Source organism: Chelonoidis abingdonii, chromosome 1 (assembly GCF_003597395.2).
Source record: "Chelonoidis abingdonii isolate Lonesome George chromosome 1, CheloAbing_2.0, whole genome shotgun sequence".
Lineage (NCBI taxonomy): Eukaryota > Metazoa > Chordata > Testudines > Testudinidae > Chelonoidis > Chelonoidis abingdonii.
In genome coordinates this window covers 372709564-372727468 of record NC_133769.1, presented here as the reverse complement: position 1 = coordinate 372727468, position 17905 = coordinate 372709564, and the positions used below count along the sequence as shown (strand labels likewise).

Here is a 17905-nt window from a genome sequence, read left to right as displayed (position 1 = left end):
TGATGGGATGGGATCTGAGTTACTACAGAGAATTCTTTCCTTAGTGCTGGCTGGTGAGTCTTGCCCACATGCTCAGGGTTTAGCTGATCGCCATATTTGGGGTCGGGAAAGAATTTTCCTCCAGGCAGCTTGGCAGAGGCCCTGGAGGTTTTTCGCCTTCCTCTGCAGCATGGGGCATAGATCACTTGCTGGAGGATTCTCTGCAGCTTGAGGTCTTCAAACCACAATTTGAGAACTTCAATAACTCAGACATAGGTATGGGGTTTGTTACAGAACTGGATGGGTGAGATTCTGTGGCCTGCATTGTGCAGGAGGTCAGACTAGATGATCATAATGATCCCTTCTGACCTTAAAGTCTATGAGTTATGGAAACCTGCTCTCTTGGTTGACTCTACTTCTGTGTAAGCCAACTGACCTCCCACCTTCGATCACTACTTTCAGAGGCAATAAAGCCATTGTTGTTTCCAAATTATGCATTTTTTATTAATTCATCACACAAATTGGGGGAAAACTCACAAGGTAGCCAGGGACGGGTGGGTGAGCAGCGAAACATCAGTTGGGGTGGTGGATGAGGGGAGGAGGGAAGGACAAGGCCACACTACAGTTCAAAACTTATTAAATGGCAGCTTTATGTTGCTTGGGCAGTCCTCTGGGGTGGAGTGGCTAGGTGCCTGTAGCCGTCCTCCCCCTCCGTCCCTGTTCTTAGGCATCTGGGTGAGGAGGCTATGGAACTTGGGGAGGAGGCCAGGTGATTACACAGGGAGTGCAGTGGCAGTCTGTGCTACTGATGCCTTTCCTGCAGCTCCATCAGATGCCTGAACATGTCAGTTTTCTCCTCCATTAGCCTCAGCACTGCATCCTGCCTCCTCTCAGTGTGCTTCTCCCTCCTCTCATCACGTTCATTTAACGCTTTCCTGGAGTTGGCCATTGTTTGCCTCCCCGCATTCTGCAGAGCTCGTTCAGTGTGGGAGCACTTCATGAGCACTGAGAACACCTAGTTGCAAGTGCATTTTTTTTGCCTTCTAATCTGCACTAGCCTCTGGGATGGAAATGATAGGGGGAGCATAGAAACATTTGCAGCTGCCGGAGGAAAAAAAGGAAGAGTAGTATTTAAAAAGACACATTTCAGAGAACAAAGGGAAGACTTATTTCACACTGAATCAAGTGATTCACATTACATAGCACATGTGCTTTTGCTACAAGGTCGCATTTTGACTCTTACATTGGGTGCCTGCTGGTTTGGTGTGAGACATCACATACATTCAGCTGGGCAATAGAATTCGTCTTAGCTATGGTACGGGAAAGGGTTTCTGCTTCTTCAACCTTCATAACATTGAGGGCTGAGGAGGATCCTCATGAGCATGGAAACCCCATTCGGCCTTGCAACAATCACTGATCAACCTGAAAGGCTTGTCACAGAAGTTGTGGGCCCACAGGTAGAACAGGATGTCCTAACTCTGTTTCCCCTCTACTCCTCCAAAACATCTCTCATGGCCAAGAGGACAAGGTAGAAGTCTCCCCAATGCTGGAGAGAGAGCTTCACTTTACCCTTGAAATTGCAGGTGTCTACCAGAAAAGGGTGAAGCTCCTCCCTCAGCTCCTCCATCGTCCTGTACCTACGATGATCCTCTGGGCAAAGAGGGAGAAGACCACTATTGCAGTGACTGTACACTCTGTCTCCAGAAATGGAAAGGGAGATGGAAGGAAGAGATCAGCCCCTAAATGGTGAAGGAGGGGAGGCAAAAACCCCACCACATAAGGATCATCTAAGGACAGGGCAAAGGAGACAACCCCTGGATGGGAGCAGTAAGGAAGGTGGAGGGGACACAAATGAGAAGGACTTCTTCCCTCCACAGCACCTGTCTCTGCGGCAAGGGCTCAGGGCAGCCTGAACCGAGGACTTCTTCTGCCGTTCCACCCAGGCAGCCTGGGCTCTTCCCCTCTCCCAGTGGTGCCTACCAGGGCTGGAGGCTTGAACTCCTGTCAGATAAATCTGAGACAGCCCAGCCTCAGGGCTTCTGCCCGCTTCTGCTGAGCTGCTCCACATGAATCACAGGTTGATTTTCATGTTCTGTTCATTCCTCTGAAGCACCTGGCACTGGGCACTGTCAGAAGACAGGCTACTGGGCTACTTGGACCATTGGTTTTACCCAGTGTGGCCATTCTGATCTTCTTAATTAGACCCCAGATGTATTTGTCTCCTGCTGCAACCCACTATACCCCACGCCCCTCCCAGAGCCGCAATAGATCCCAGGAGTCCTGATGGGGTCTCTCTCTCTATACAGAGTTAGTGAAAAGAGCAGAGCATTGGGGAGAAGACTCACAGCAGGGTCGAGGCTTGACAGAAGAGATGGGGCAAGATTGTAATTTCAGGCATTCAGCTAATAGCAATTAGAAAGGTCACAACCCAGTGTAGTGTACATAATCTGACTCCCCAGTTCATCACATTGACACAGGACAGTTAGGACAGGACAGGATTTAATCTCTCTGTCTGTCCAGTAAGTGATTCAGGGAAGAGGCCTCAGCATCATGCACCAGCCAACTCTGCATGGAGCTCAATCTGAGAGCCAGAGCACAAGTAGGAAACATTTAGGTCTCCTTATGAGTAAAGAGCTGGAGCAGCCTGCCCCGGATCTGTTTGGTCCTCACCCCATAGATGATGGGGTGTAGCATGGGGGGTACCAGTAGGTACACACTGGCAATGAGAACGAGGAAGTGCCGGGGCACATTGTGGCCAAACCGGTGTGTGAGAGAGGAGAAGAAATTTGGTATGTACAAAGCTAAGATGGCACAAAGATGAGAAATGCAGGTCCCAAAAGTCTTGAGCCGGGCATCTTTTGTGGGGAGGCAGAAGATGACCTGGAGGATCAGAGTATAAGACACAATGATAAAAAACACATCCATTCCGATCACAAAGAGAAGATGAAAAAGCCCATAGTAACTACTGATGCTAATGTCAGCACAGGCCAGCTTCACCACAGTTATATGCCCACAAAAAAAGTGGGGGATGATATTGGTTCTGCAATATGGCCACTGCCTCGCCAGGAAGGGATAGGGTAATGTGATTATGCCACTGCGCAGCACCACGGCCATGCCTATCTTGGCTACAACACAGTTTGTCAGGATGGTGGAATGTCTGAGGGGATGGCAGATGGCAACAAAGCGATCAAAAGCCAGAGCCATAAGGATTCCAGACTCCATCGCTGAGAAGCAGTGAATGAAATACATCTGGGTGAGGCAGGCACTGAAACTGATCTCCCTCAAATTGAACCAGAAAATGCTCAGCATTTTGGGTATGGTGGATGTGGACATGACCAGGTCGGTGACAGCCAGCATGCAGAGGAAATAGAACATGGGCCCGTGATGGCTTGGATCCCTTTTAACGATGAACAGGATGGTGAAGTTCCCCAATACGGCTGTGATGTACATAGCACAGAAGGGAATGGAGATCCAGATATGGGCTGCCTCAAGGCCAGGAATGTCAAGTAGGATGAAGGTGGAGGGGTTGGTGAAGTCGGTTGTGTTCGAATCTGACATGGTGTAGAGGAGAAAGTGTCCAACTCTGAGGCATAAGGGTGTCTTCTCCATTTAGCGTATGCTCCCCTGACTTTCTGTGTGTTCCCAGGATCTCGGGTGATGGTCACAGTAGAAATGCCTGCATGGAGAGACAACATTAACATGAGAGACTGCATGCAGTAGTGGAGGCTGTTATCATGGAAGAAGCAGATTGATCACTCTACGCACACTGCAAAAATAACATTTTCATTACTCAGAGAGAATAGCTATGAAAAATGACCCTACTAAATCCAATTCCACAATTTTATTATGCTGCTTGCGTTAATAATTCCTACACTTTGTGGTGGAGGAACCTTAAGAGGAGCGAGCAGGAAACACAAGTGTGGATAGTGGTAATCCATCATTGTTCCTTAATGCAATGAGAACCAGGATAGGGAGTTCATACTGAAGGGAGTTCCCCATTCATCCTTTTTACTCACACACAACTATTTCAAGTTTGATTACAATATATAGCTCCAGATCAATGGCACTGCTATGGGCACCCGCGTGGCCCCACAATACGTCAATATTTTTATGGCTGACCTGGAACAACGCTTCCTCAGCTCTCGTCCACTCACGCCCCTTTTCTACCTACGCTACATTGAGGACATCTTCATCATCTGGACCCATGGAAGGAGACTCTAGAAAATTCCACACGATTTCAACAACTTCCACCCCACCATCAACCTCAGCCTGAACAAACTACACGGGAGGTCCACTTTCTAGACACCACGGTGCAAATAAGTGATGGTCACATTAACACCACCTCATATCTCAAAAACCACCGACCGCTATGCCCCTTCATGCCTCCAGCTTCCATCCCGGGCACATCACACGATCCATTGTCTACAGCCAAGCACTGAGGTACAACCGCATCTGCTCTAACCCTCAGACAGAGACAACACCTACAAAATCTCCACCAGCATTCTCAAAAACTACAATACCCACACGAGGAAATTAGGAAACAGATCAACAGAGCCAGACGTGTACCAGAAGCTCCTACTGCAAGACAAACCCAAGAAAGAAATCACAGGACTCCATGGCCGATCACATACAGCCCCCAGCTAAAAACCCCTCCAACGCATCATCAGGGATCTTCAACCCATCCTGGACAATGATTCACACTTTCACAGGTCTTGGGGCAGGCCAATCCTGCCCACAGACAACCTGCCAACCTGAAACTTATTCTCACCAGCAACTGCACACCGTAAATAGTAACTCTAGCTCAGGAACCAATCCATGCAACAAACCTCGATGCCAACTCTGCCACATATCTACACCAGCGACACATCCACAGGACCTAACCAGATCACCGTACCATCACCTGTTCATTCACCTGCACGTCCACCAATGTAATACGCCATCATATGCCAGCAATGCCCCTCTGCTATGACATCGGCCAAACTGGACAGTCATACGGAAAAGGATAAATGGATACAAGTTCACATATTAGAATGGCAATATACAAAACCTGTAGGACAGCACTTTCAACCTCCCTGGCCACACTATAGCAGACCTTAAGGTGGCCATCTGCAGCAAAAAAACTTCAGGACAACTTCAAAGAGAAACTGCTGAGCTTCAGTTCATCTGCAAATTTGACACCATCAGCTCAAGACTAAACAAAGACTGTGAATGGCTTGTCAACTACAGAACCAGTTCTCCTCCCTTGTTTTCAAATCTCTACTGCTAGAACAGGGCCCCATCCTTCTGATTGAACTAACCACGTTATCTCTAGCTTGCTTGCTAGCATATATATAACCTGCCCCTGGAAATTTCCACTACCTGCGTCTGACGAAGTGGGTATTCACCCACGAAAGCTCACGCTCCAAAACGTCTGTTAGTCTATAAGGTGCCACAGGATTCTCTGCTGCTTTCCCCATTCATCCAGTTGCTCAAAATCATCGAGGGGAAAAATACAAACTTTTGGGATGACATGTGCTGGGAGAAACATCCCAACTAGAACATACCTCTGGGGAAAGTCCTGGGTGCCATTGACAGCAGCTCGTGATAAATGCTTGCTCATTCGAAGCAGTGGAGAAAACAAAATAATGTTCAGATCTCCAAGATATGGGATGGAGAATAACATGTTCACGATATATGTTCAGTTTTGGTCACCCAGTCTCTGTTAAGGGCATAGCGTATGTAAAGGGGATTTCCAAGACAGGCTTTGAGAATGGGGGAGATTGACATATGCAAACAGATAGAAGAGTCTGGGACTCTTAAGTTTGCACAGGAGCAAAGAAGAGAGAATATAATATAGGAGAGAATAATAAAAAATGAAACTAATTTACATTCAGATGGACAGTTCCAACCAGTACTATCGATAGACACTTAGCACTCCAGGAGGACTAATTCCCCAAATCTGGGGAAAATTATCAGCAAAACTGATTGGGAGGAAAAATGTAAACAGAAAAATGTGAATGCATATTGGTAATTCTTTGATAACAGTTTATTAGAATGAGGGTTAGTAAACAAAGTGAACAACTTTGGGCAAATATCCTAATCAGTGGCAAAGTGAAGGCAGCAAGGAGTGGGGGGGGGGGGAAGCAATATATAACAAAGAGGAAAAAGGGGAAATGGATAGCCAAGAACAGAAATTGCAAGTTTAGAAAATTCATAAGAGATGTTAAGATATCAGGGAAACCTGCATGTTTGGCAGGGCTATGAATCACAAAAAGGAATTTATTAAGTACATTACCACCAAGAGAAATCTTGGAAAAGTTTTATGTAAATTCTTATGTTAAATGTAAAGTATTAAAAAAATAAAGGGAAAGGTTTTTCTTATAAAATATTGACTAGGTTATGAAACAACAGAAAAGGTGATATGAGATTAGTAAAAAAAAAAAAAAGGTCTAGATATGTAAATACCTGTCACCAACAGAGTTAATGCAAAACAGATATTGTCAAACAAACCTGATTTCATCCTTTTATGAGAGTGCACATTGGCTGATCCAGGGAAAAATGCTAATACAATGAACCTTGATTTCTCAGACGCATTTGATTTAGTAGGGGTAAATAATGAGTTGGTTAGTTGGAGCAGGGAAAGGATTTTACTTCTTCCCATGGAATTAGTGAAGTAAACTGCATCCAGTTCTGGGGTTGAGATTGGAAAAAAGATGTACTTGGAGAGTGGGCAAAAAGGAGACACTAAAATGATTTGAAGATAGAGAAAAGGCTGGATCATTAGACTTCAATGTGTCTATCTGATCAACTTATCAAAAAGATGATCAAGCGGAGACTTTTGTAGGGAGAAAATCATGGGTAATAATGGGCTCTGTAATCTACCAGACAAAGGCTGAACAAGACCGAAGGGCTGGAAGTGGAAGCCAGGCAAATTATATATCAAAATTGGGGCCAAATAGTTAGCACTGATGGTGATTAACCATTGGGACTCACTGTGGAGGAATTGCTGGATTCTCCAATTCCCCATGTTTGCAGATCCAGACTGGATGATTTTCTGGAAGATCTGCTTGAAGGGCTGTTTGCACTTGAAATGCTACAGCCATGCTGCCACAGAGCTTCAATATAGACACTACTTACACAGGCAGAAGGCTTCTCCCCTCAGCACAGGTAATCCCAGAGAGGTGGTAGCGAGGTCGATGGAAGAATTCATCTCATGCTGTCTACACCAGGGCACAGATTATCTAACAAATCTTGGAATGTATTGGAGAGAATTTTTTGTTCCAGAAGCTGGAGAAACCTACTAGGAGAGAGGTTGTTCTAGACTCGATTTTGACATATAAGGAGGAACTGCTGAGAATTTGAAAGCGGAAGGCAACTTGGGGGAAAGTGATCATGAGAGTACACTTATTAAGTTTGCAGATGATATCAAGTTGGGAGGGGTTGCAAGTCTTTGGAGAATCGGATAAACATGCAAAATGATCTGGAAAAACTGGAGGAAAGGATGATTAAAGGTCTAGAAAACATGACCTATGATGGAAGACTGAAAGAGTTATATTTGTTTACTCTAAATATGAGAAGACTGACAGGGGGACATGATAACAGTTTTCAAATACCTAAAGGTTATTAGAAAGAGGGAGAAAAACTGTTCTCCTTAACATCTGAAGAGAAGACAAGAAGCAATGGACTTAACTGCAGTGAGGGCAGTTTAGGTTGAACGTTAGGAAAAATGTTTCAAAAAAGGCAAATGCAATGTTAGGTTATATTATCTGAAGTGTAACATGCAGGTCATGGTATGTGATAGCATTCCTCAACTTGGTGTGGATTTAGTCTCAGTTGGAGACTAAGACAAAACAAATCCTGCATCTTGTCAGGCGATAGACTAGCTGTTCTTTGAGTTCCCTTATAACTCTATGGCTCTATCATTCTGTGATATAAAATCCTAGTGTAGAGTCAGCCTTAGTGACACACTCGTCTTTTGGCTCAATCCAGAGGTAACTGAGTGAAATTTAATGGGTCTGTGTTTTACAGGAGGTCAGACTGGATGATCAAATGGTCCCTTCTGACCTTAAACCCTGTGGAGCTATTGATAAAGAAAGAAGACCAGGCATTTATATTTAATGTGTCTCATATCATTAACAAGGGAAGATTTAGTTAAATTGAAGGTCTGAACATATAACATTGAGAAAAGGTAATTGCTACCATAATTCCTATTTGGTCTGTAGAACTCCTTGCTACCAACATTATTGGAGCGAAGAGCATAGAAGAATGGGATTCACGAATCGATTGGCCATTATAGGTGGTGCTGGTAGCATCACCTGTAGTTAAGGCTGTCTGACACCTTCCATTAGAAGAACTCATGTTCAGTTGCTTATAAGTTTGCCAAATTTTAGGTGTTTGGACTGAAATTTCCCATGATGGATGTCTATTTCGAGAAGAATTGTGGGTTTTTTTTTTGTTTGTTTGTTTTTTAAGTTTCAGGCAAAACAGTTCAGCTGATTTCTCAGGAGAAGGTATGTGTTATCCATATTGAAAAATTCTCATTATTGTTCTAGTGAGGAGCCCTAGCACCACCAAGTTTTCCAGCAGATAAATGTCAGGTAACAGCCCCTGTCCCTCTCCCCATTAACAGACAGAGCCCTGAAATGCAAGAGGAGGAGGTGACAGTGTCTGTGAATTAACACATAGCTGTCTACTGACATCAGTACTCAGTTCCTGCTCCAAGGCCTGAGCAAAGTACGGGTTGTGGTCTCAGAATCTGGCCTTGTATTGCACATCTACTAACATCTTTGATACTGAAGGATTCACTATGCCACTGAAATGCATCACTTTGAGGCTGGAGGCCATCAGCTGGGAAGAGCAGGGGTGCACAGAAATCAGTGACATTTTGGCCAGTGATTCTATAGCAAACTCATCACTTATGGAAAGGGCCCTGATATGTTCCATGGTTGTGCAGAGTGGAAAGGACACAGACTTACTCTCTATCCCTCCAAGTCCACGTTACACAGGGATTGTCGATCGGGTGAGCTCCTCAGCAAGAGATGGGTACCTGTGAATTCTGAGACAGAAGTGTCCTCCATAGGAATCCCTCTCAGATATCCATTACCCACACCTCTCTCAACCCGGCATCTGCAGCAGGATCCCACTATGAGAGACAACACGGGGATGTGCACCATTTATAATATAGCTCTGTGTAATCACAGTGGGGTTCGCTCAGTCTCTAGAGAAGAAAGGAGGCTCTGAATGTAAACAGTCTGTAGAGATGCATGTCTCTTCTTCTTGCTAATTATCCAGCTTTAGGAGTAAACAGTAATTAAGGGACCTTCCCAAAGAGAGATGAGAACTCTGGGGCTCTGCGCTGAGTCAGAGAGGAATTGGCTGCTCTGTATGTTTGTGTGCATATATTTAAAATTATAGTTGATGAGTAAGAAAACTAGGGATAAAGCCTCACTCTTCAGAGGATCTGATATCCTGTAAATTCTCAGGATAGATGAGTAGATAGTAGACAGAGAGACCTGGAGAAAGTTAACTGACAGGAGACACAAGCACTTAGAGCAAACACACGAGGCTGTTGCTAAGGCATCAGAGATCAGTACTTCTCACCAGTAACTATCATTATACTGTGCAGCACCTTTCACTGATGAATCTTCAAAACACCTAGCACAGAAAATCACTACAAACCATCTCAATGATTGGTTAACCGAGGCACGGGAAAACATGACTTTTCCAAGGTCACACAGACACGGGCTGACAGAATCCAAGTGTCCTGACTTCCCTTCCATAACCACGGCCTCTCTGTCAGTAAGTGACCACATGAAAATGGGGAAATGGACTTACAGTCTTTCAGGGCCTGTTCACTGGAGGGAGGGGAAGGAATTCACTGGGGTGCAACCTGGAACTGGGGACTGCCAAGCCCTCTGGCAAACCAGTCTGGGCCCCCTCTCACACCAGGAGGCTGTGACAAGCTGCAATCCTCTCAGGTCTTGCACTTACACAGCAACACACAGACAGGAACACACCCAGCTGCAGTTACACGAATGCTTCCACTAGCCAGCCATGAAAAAACAAAAGAGAGTTTCCAACCAATTCCCCTCAGCTCCCCAGCCTAGGACCCAAGAGCTGTACCATCTTGCCCTGGCCAAAAGCCTGACCAGTATCAGTTTATTTCCCAGACTGCCCCTCCCTCAATGTGGAGAGGACAATACATCAGCCTGAGCAGATTTCCCTTTTACGTTTCAAAAAACATCCTGTAGTAAGGAAAACAATATAAACCAGATTTATTAATCACAGGAAGATCAATTGTTTATGTGATTATAAGTAATAGTTTAAAGAACAAAGTTGAAATCTGGGAAATAAACAACATCACAATCTAAGTTCTATACACTAGACAGGCTTTGAATCAAACAGTGTGTGACCCTGATGGTACAAACAATCCACCAATCTTCCATACACAGGCTAGAAATCCCTTCAGCCTGGGGCCACAGCCCCAGTTCAGTCGCAGGTTCTAATGTCTTTCGTGTTGAGTTCTGTTGGGAGTGAGGCCAAGTGATGATGTCGCTTCAGATTGTATAGCTCCTGCCAAGTAGACAGAGCTTCATTTTCCCAAGCAAAACTCCCAGCACAGTTAGTGGAAAAGAAAAGCCACAAGATGGAGTCCAGAATCACAGGAGCTGATCACATGCCCTCCATGCTTTCAGAACTTTAGGAGCAAAAATGACATATGCATACAAACAGTGCAATCATAGTCAGAAAATCATAACTTTTCCATTGATGTCTTACATGACATATTTTAAATACTTTGCAAAAATCATATCAAAATCATATTACCATGGTAACGATGGGGCTGCCAGGGTGTTGCTTTGGGCACAGCATGTCACACCTCACCCCCTTAGTTCACTGCAGGAGAGTTAGTCACTGGCTGATGCAGAAGCAGTGTGGTCAAGGCTGGGAAGGATAGCTCAGTGGTTTGATCATTGGCCTACTAAACTGTGGGTTATGAGGAGGCTACTTAGGGAGCTGGGGCAAAAATCAGTACTTGGTTCTGCTAGTGAAAGCAGGGGGCTGGACTCAATAAACTTTCAGGGTCTGTTCTAGGAGATAGGAATATCTCTAATCATTACTTTTTTTAAGGCTCCCTTTACTTTTTGACCATACAGTTCCCGAGTGTTGTAGAGTTATCCACAGGTGTTCTTGCAAATTTCTGTGTACCTGTCAACACTTTGTAGATAAGCCTAATGATCTCAGAAGTCAGCTAGAGTGCTGTCTGTGCAGCATTGTTAACCATTCTGCTTTTCCGACTAGTTGTAAGTCAATACATATATTCATCAACACCATGAGCTGTTCTGCCTCAGTTTTCCCTTCCAAACAGCAGATGAGGTTTATTATCATTTCCCTCCTGTGACAGGCTTTTAGCCTGTGAACAGGTGTTCTCTTTAGAAGCAATAGGCATGTACGGCTTCTTGTTGATTATTCCTAGTATGTCCAAAAGCTTTCTCCCCAAATCATTCCTGTTTCACCTTTTCATAGATTTACCATCAGTGCTAATTTTTTTGTCATAAGATTTACCCTTAGCAACTAACTTTCTATTTTGAGATTTAACAACACCAAAACTTTTATCACAGGTAGGCATTTCGAAGTATTTTTATTGTACCAAGCCTTTTGTTTGGACAGATTGGTTTGTTCAATACCCATTGTGTCTTTCAACTCCTTACGAAACCTTAACATGAGTTTAACTACTGGGTTTCCTTTCCCCTCGGTGTGGCCTTCAACAGGGATCTCAGTCTAAGATAATCTTTGGGGTCTTGGTATGCCAGGGTCCAGTGAGATAAAGATGTAAAGGGATTTCTCATGCTGCATACAAATAAGATAATCATATTCAGGAAACCACACTTTTCCATAGACACCTCATGTGACAAATTATGTTCAAGATTTTTTGAAATAATATAACAGTGATGAATATGGGGGTGCCAGGGTGTTGATTTGGGGTGCAGAGTGTCACAGCAATATGTCTATCAAAATAGAACTCGCTGAGATGTAATTTTCTATTTTTATGTAAGAGATACCTCCATGTCCTCAAAAACACTACATTCTGGCTGTACCACAGGAGAAAAGCAAGCTGAAGTACAGCAGGGCCGCCCAGAGGATTCAGGGCTCTTCGGTGGGGGGTCCCAGGGCAGAAGGATCTCCCCGCCATGGGTCTTCAGGGCAATTTGGCAGTGGGTCCTAGAGTGGAAGGACTCCTCACCACTGAATTGCCACCGAAGACCTGGAACGGAAGAAGCTCTGGGGGCCTGAGCCCAGTGAGAGTTTTTGGGGGCCCCCAGAATGAGTGAACGACCTCACTCCAGGGGCCCCGAAAAACTCTCGTGGGGGCTCCTGCGGGGCATGAGGCCTGGGAAAATTGCCCCACTTGAGCCCCCCTTTCCCGAGTGGCCCTGTTCTGTTCATTCCCTTTGGGGCACTCGCCATTAGCAACTGTCAGAGGACAAGATACTGGGCTTGATGGACCTTTAGTCTGACCCAGTCATTATGTTCTTATCTTCATGGCAAATGCCAAAGGAATGTAGGCTCCTTGCAAATGGAGTGCTGGCCTGATCAGTCTCTGAGAAGGTGCTTAAAGAGGTCTGGTTGCATAGTCACGCAGTGTCTGTCTTGTTCTGCTACTGAAGCTTTTGGAGCCCATGTGACTGCTGGCCACTTAGTGGCATTCCTTAGTAGAATGCCCCTTCAGAATTTGCTGCTCTTTTACTCTAGCAATGTGTCCCCAGCAAGAAAGCTGCCAAAACTGACACAGCTGATGGAGCCGGTTGTGGGTTCAATGTATCCTCACTCGTAATCTTGTGCTGCCCCTTGATTCGGAGCAGCTGCTGGAGACCAGGAGCATTGAAAATGTCAGGCCCGAGTGATCAGCCTTCCTTTGCCTCCACATTTCACTTCCATCTACTGGAGCTGGGGTACCTATTGCTCTATAGACTTGCAGCTTTGCAGCAAGCCTGATGCCACAACATCCCCACAAAGGCTGTGGAAGGGAACAGGGCAATGACTGCTGCTCTCCAAGTGCCACAACTTTTGAGCCACCTCAAGCTCTGTCTATGAATCTGTCACATGCTCAGCTACCCCCCAGAGAGGTTAAGACTACCTCTGCGCTTGCTTTCCTGCCCTGGCAGCTCGGGACTCCAGCATCCTGTCTTGTTGAGCCAGACACACCCATCTGCTCCAACACAGACCCAGGGTCTGAATTACTCGCCCCACAGTTGCAGACAACTGAAAGCAGCTCACAGAAGTGTTCCTGTCTTTAACACTCAGATGCCCAACTCCCAATGGGGTCTAAACCCAAATAAATCCATTTTACCCTGTATAAAGCTTATGCAGGGTAAACTCATAAATTGTTCACCCTCAATAACACTGAGACAGAGATATGCACAGCTGTTTGCCCCCACCTCCAGGTATTAATACAGACTCTGGGTTAATTAATAAGTAAGAAGTGGTTTTATTAAATACCAAAGGTAGGATTAAAGTGGTTCCAAATAGTAACAAGCAGAACAAAGTGAATTACCAAGCAAAATAAAATAAAACACGCAAGTCTATGTCTAATGCAGTAAGAAACTGAATACAGATAAGATCTCACCCTCAGAGTTTCTTTCACAGACTAGACACCTTCCTAGTCTGGGCACAGTCCTTTCCCCTGGTACAGCCCTTGTTCCAGCTCAGGTGGTAGCTAGGGGATTTCTCATGATGGCTCCTCTCTTCATTCTGTTCCACCCACTTATATATCTTTTGTATAAGTCAGGGATCCTTTGTCCCTCTGAGTCCCCACCCCTTCTCAATGGAAATGCAGCATATTAAAGATGGATTCCAGTTCATGTGGACTTGAAAACCAAGGAGGTTTATTTTGTTTTAAAAAGGACTTTTTTCTTTTTTTTTTGGTAACGCTGAGAGCAGCTGGAGGTCTTTTTCTCTGTCTGAGGAAAGAGTAGTTAATTCCTGCAAGGGAATTCACAAGCTATTTTTTTTTTCTTTCTAACTCTTGGGTTAGATTAGGCTAAGCGCACGAAGGCTAGGATGATGAAAAGTGAGGTCCAAAAGAAACTAGAATTAGCCAGATTGGAAGCTGAAAAAAGACAGAAAGAACATGAAAGATAAATGTCCATAAAGCACTTGAAGTTGGACATAGAGGAGAGGAAGGAGGCAAAATGCTTGTAGGCAGAAACAGCCAGGGTGGAGACTGAGAATAAAAGAGCCCTGGAGTTAAAAGAGAAAGAAATACAGACCCATATTCAGGCCCAGATTTTGGCCCAGAAGCATGAACTGCCTGTTATGGAGTTGAAAAAATGGAACCTTTCAACAGCTGGCTCCATTTCCACAAAAATTGACAACTGGGAATGACTATATCCACTGTATGATGAATCCAATGATATTACTGATTTTTTCATCACTTTTGAGAAACTGTGCATTTTGAGCGGCTGGAAGAGCTCTGAACATATTCAACAAGATGCCTATTGAGGATGCTTCTGACCATGGTAAATTTAAGGATTTGGTTTTGAAAAAATTTCAAATCACACCTAAAACTTAAAGAGTAAAATTTAAAGCCCTTAACAGAGGGGCTGGAGTAAGTAATGTGGCTGATGTAAATCAGATGAAGGGTCTGTTGCATAAATGAGTCAAAAGAAAGGGTGTAACTAGCTTTGAAGGAATGTCTGATTTGTTTGTCCAGGAGCACTTCCTGACTATAACCAATAATGATGTAAAACAGTGTTTATGGGATAAGAAAATGGACTCAGCAGAAAGTCTTGCTTCTTATGCTGATCAATACAAGCAGTCCCAGACCGCTGGAGAGGCAGTGCAATTTGGAACAAAATGGATGGAGGTAGCAGAAAGGAACAAACCTGGTTGCAGTTTGGGCGGATACCAGAAGGGACACCCCAAGACCACATCATACCACTGGGAGAAGCCTAAGGCCCCACCTACACCCCAAGGAAAACCCCAGACACCTTATCATCCCGCCACACCATTCCCCAGCAGCTCACCTTGCTCCAGTGACCAGTCAGCTGGGCGATGTTTTAAATGTAATGAGCTAGAGTATGAAAAGGCCAACTGCCTCAAGAATCCCAACAGATTGCAGTTCATTGCACCGTGGTCACACCAAAGGTCCTCAGGCCCAGATACCTCCCAGATACCCTCAGAGCGAAGGGAAACTGTAAGTGTGAGTGAGAAGAAGATTATCGCATGAAGGGACACTGGAGTACAGGTCCCTAGAGACAACTAAGGGGGCATATAAGAGTGGTCTATAAAATCATTAATGATGTGGAGAATGTAAATAAGGAAGTGTTATTTACTCTTTCTCATAACACAAAAACTAGGGGTCACCCAATGAAATTAATTGGCAGTGGTCTAAAACAAACAAAAGGAAGTATTTCTTCACACAACACACAGTCAGTCTGTGAAGCTCTTTGCCAGAGGATGTTGTGAAGGCCAAGACTATTACAGCTTTCAAAAGAACTAGATGAATTCATGGAGGATCGATCCGTCCATGACTATTAGCCAGGATTGGCAGTCCTGATGTCCCTAGCCTCTGTTTGCCAGAAGCTGGGAAAGGTTGATGGGGAATGGATCACTTGAGAATTATCTGTTCTGTTCATTCGCTCTGAAGCATCTGACATTGGCCACTGTTGGAAGACAGAATACTGGGCTAGATAGACCTTTGTTCTAACACAACATGACTTTTTTTAAGTTTACTAAGGAAGGAAATGATGCTTTACTGCTTATGCAGAAGCCAAAATACAGTTCCCTTAAAGCCACCCAGCCTTGGGCTGCCAACCAGACAGCCAAGTCAAGTATGCTGATGATTATTGAAAATCTTGTTCATCATATAATAAAGTTCTGCCAAACCCAAAGGTTAAAAAAAAATTATAAAATAAAAAAAAAAATTGACACACCATTTCCCATGTGAATGAATATTTAAGATATTACTGAAATACTCACTTAGATTCTTAACAATTCTTATTAACTTTAAGATTTATTAAAAGATAATTACACATAGAGACATGATTAGACTCATAGACTCATAGACTCATAGGTCAGAAGGGACCAACATGACCATCTAGTCTGACCTCCTGCACAAAGCAGGCCCAACACGAAAATAAAGATTATACATCTCAGATCCAAGCGAACCTCAACAGTGTGTACCCCTGATGGACACGAACACTCCACCAATCTTTTTTACCAACATACAGGCTAGCAAATCCTGATCCCTCACTGGGCACCAGCCCCATTCAGTCGCAAGGTTTAATGTCTCGTGTTGAGTCCTGTTGGCGACTGAGGCACAGCAAGCGAGTAATGAAATTAAGATATCAACAAAGCTATATACAAAGGATGTACAGGAGATAATTGACATACACGCCGAGAAAAAACACGAGGCTTTCATTTCTCAAAAACCAAACGCAAACCCAACTACCCACAGCCACACAGGTTAATTTGATCGCCGGCAAATATGCTCCTGTTACTCAAATACATAAGAAAGAACACGCCTGACCACACGAAGTCCACATTAACGTAGTCCAAATCATTAACAAGGAGCGTGATCATAGGCACCCCATCGCTCAACAGAACTTTAGATCAAAAATGACATATGCAATACAAAACACTGCAATCAATGAGTCAGAAAAATCAATAACTTCTTCCATTGGATGTCGACACTGGACATATTCTAAAATACTTTGGCAAAAATCATCAATCAAAATCTATATTACCAGGATTTCTAACAAATGGAATCAGTGCGCGTCTTAAGACGCATGAGCTATATCCCCCTTTCTAATGGCAAGCAGCAATTGTCACGACAATACCCTCACCGTCCCTTTACGGGTCTTCACATGGACAGAGAGATGAGCATACTCTTTCTACAGTAGCGGAGCTTGCAACGAAAGCAGTGACCGAAATCACCCTACGAGGCTGCCAACGGCACTAGCTCAACCCCGGGCCCTTAGATCCATTCACTACTGCGCCTACAATCACCTCCTCCTAAACTGGTTATGAGGAGCTAGCCCAGTTCAAGGAGCCCCCCCGCGCGTCTTGGGCAACAGAATCTCTCTAGACTACTGCGTTCTGCCTTACGCGAGTCAGAAAGAAGAACAGAGCGAGAGCATGGTCTTCCCGCCCACACTAAAGCCTTATTCCACAGAGTGCATGCATGTAGAAACATACACAACCAGCGGCGCTCAGGAATGTACAAGCTGATACTGCAGTCCACATAACTTATTATAACGAACACACATTTAAAAGATTTCGACAACAAGACATCTCCCTTCAACACACCAATTTCTGCAAGCCCCTCCCCTAATCATCTCCGAGGCTCTGTAGAGTTACATCAGACACAGAGATAGTTACCCTTACTCGACACCAATGCAGAAATTCTGTGTACCATCACTTGCAACTTAAAAAAAACCACCCCGTACCCCACTAACCAACTCACAATCATCACACGGTTACAGTATAAATTTTAAAAACTAACGGTTAAACATAAAAACAACATATTTAGAATAAAGCCTCCGGAAACGAAATGCTCCCTCAACAAACCGCCACAAACATAAATCCACGTCTATGAGCCACGAACATATGCGCTATAACTTAAATCATTCAGAACACATTTCGTGCTTTCCCCGACTCAAACTACAATGTAAGCTTAGAAGTCAATACCGTAATAAGCCTCACGCTTCTAAACAACACATACTATCATCATGAATATACACCGGATAACACGAATCAACACGCAGGCTAATGAGACTGTTCTTCCCTCCCACCCTGCCCATCAACAACAAAGGCCTATACATTACTATAACAAGTTCTCCTAAAATCTCGTAAACAGCACAGCGTTACTATAAACATTAATCTCATCGTGTCACAAAACTTTAAGCGCATTGAACAAGTCCTTCTCTTTAGAAGCAATAGCATTTAA

At 44.3% G+C, this 17905-nt stretch overlaps 1 protein-coding gene across 1 annotated transcript; it reads right to left on the bottom strand.

Annotated features, from left to right (window-relative positions):
- Nucleotides 1-2589: 2589 nt before the first annotated feature.
- LOC116824188 (olfactory receptor 52E4-like) lies at nucleotides 2590-3588 on the bottom strand. The gene has a single exon (XM_032779284.2). It carries the CDS (start codon nucleotides 3586-3588, stop codon nucleotides 2590-2592), a length of 999 nt encoding a protein of 332 aa, XP_032635175.2.
- Nucleotides 3589-17905: the final 14317 nt, after the last annotated feature.

Bases quoted from the DNA above. Each gene is read 5' to 3' on its own strand.
- LOC116824188 (XM_032779284.2), bottom strand. From the start codon at position 3,588: ATGGAGAAGACACCCTTATGCCTCAGAGTTGGACACTTTCTCCTCTAC.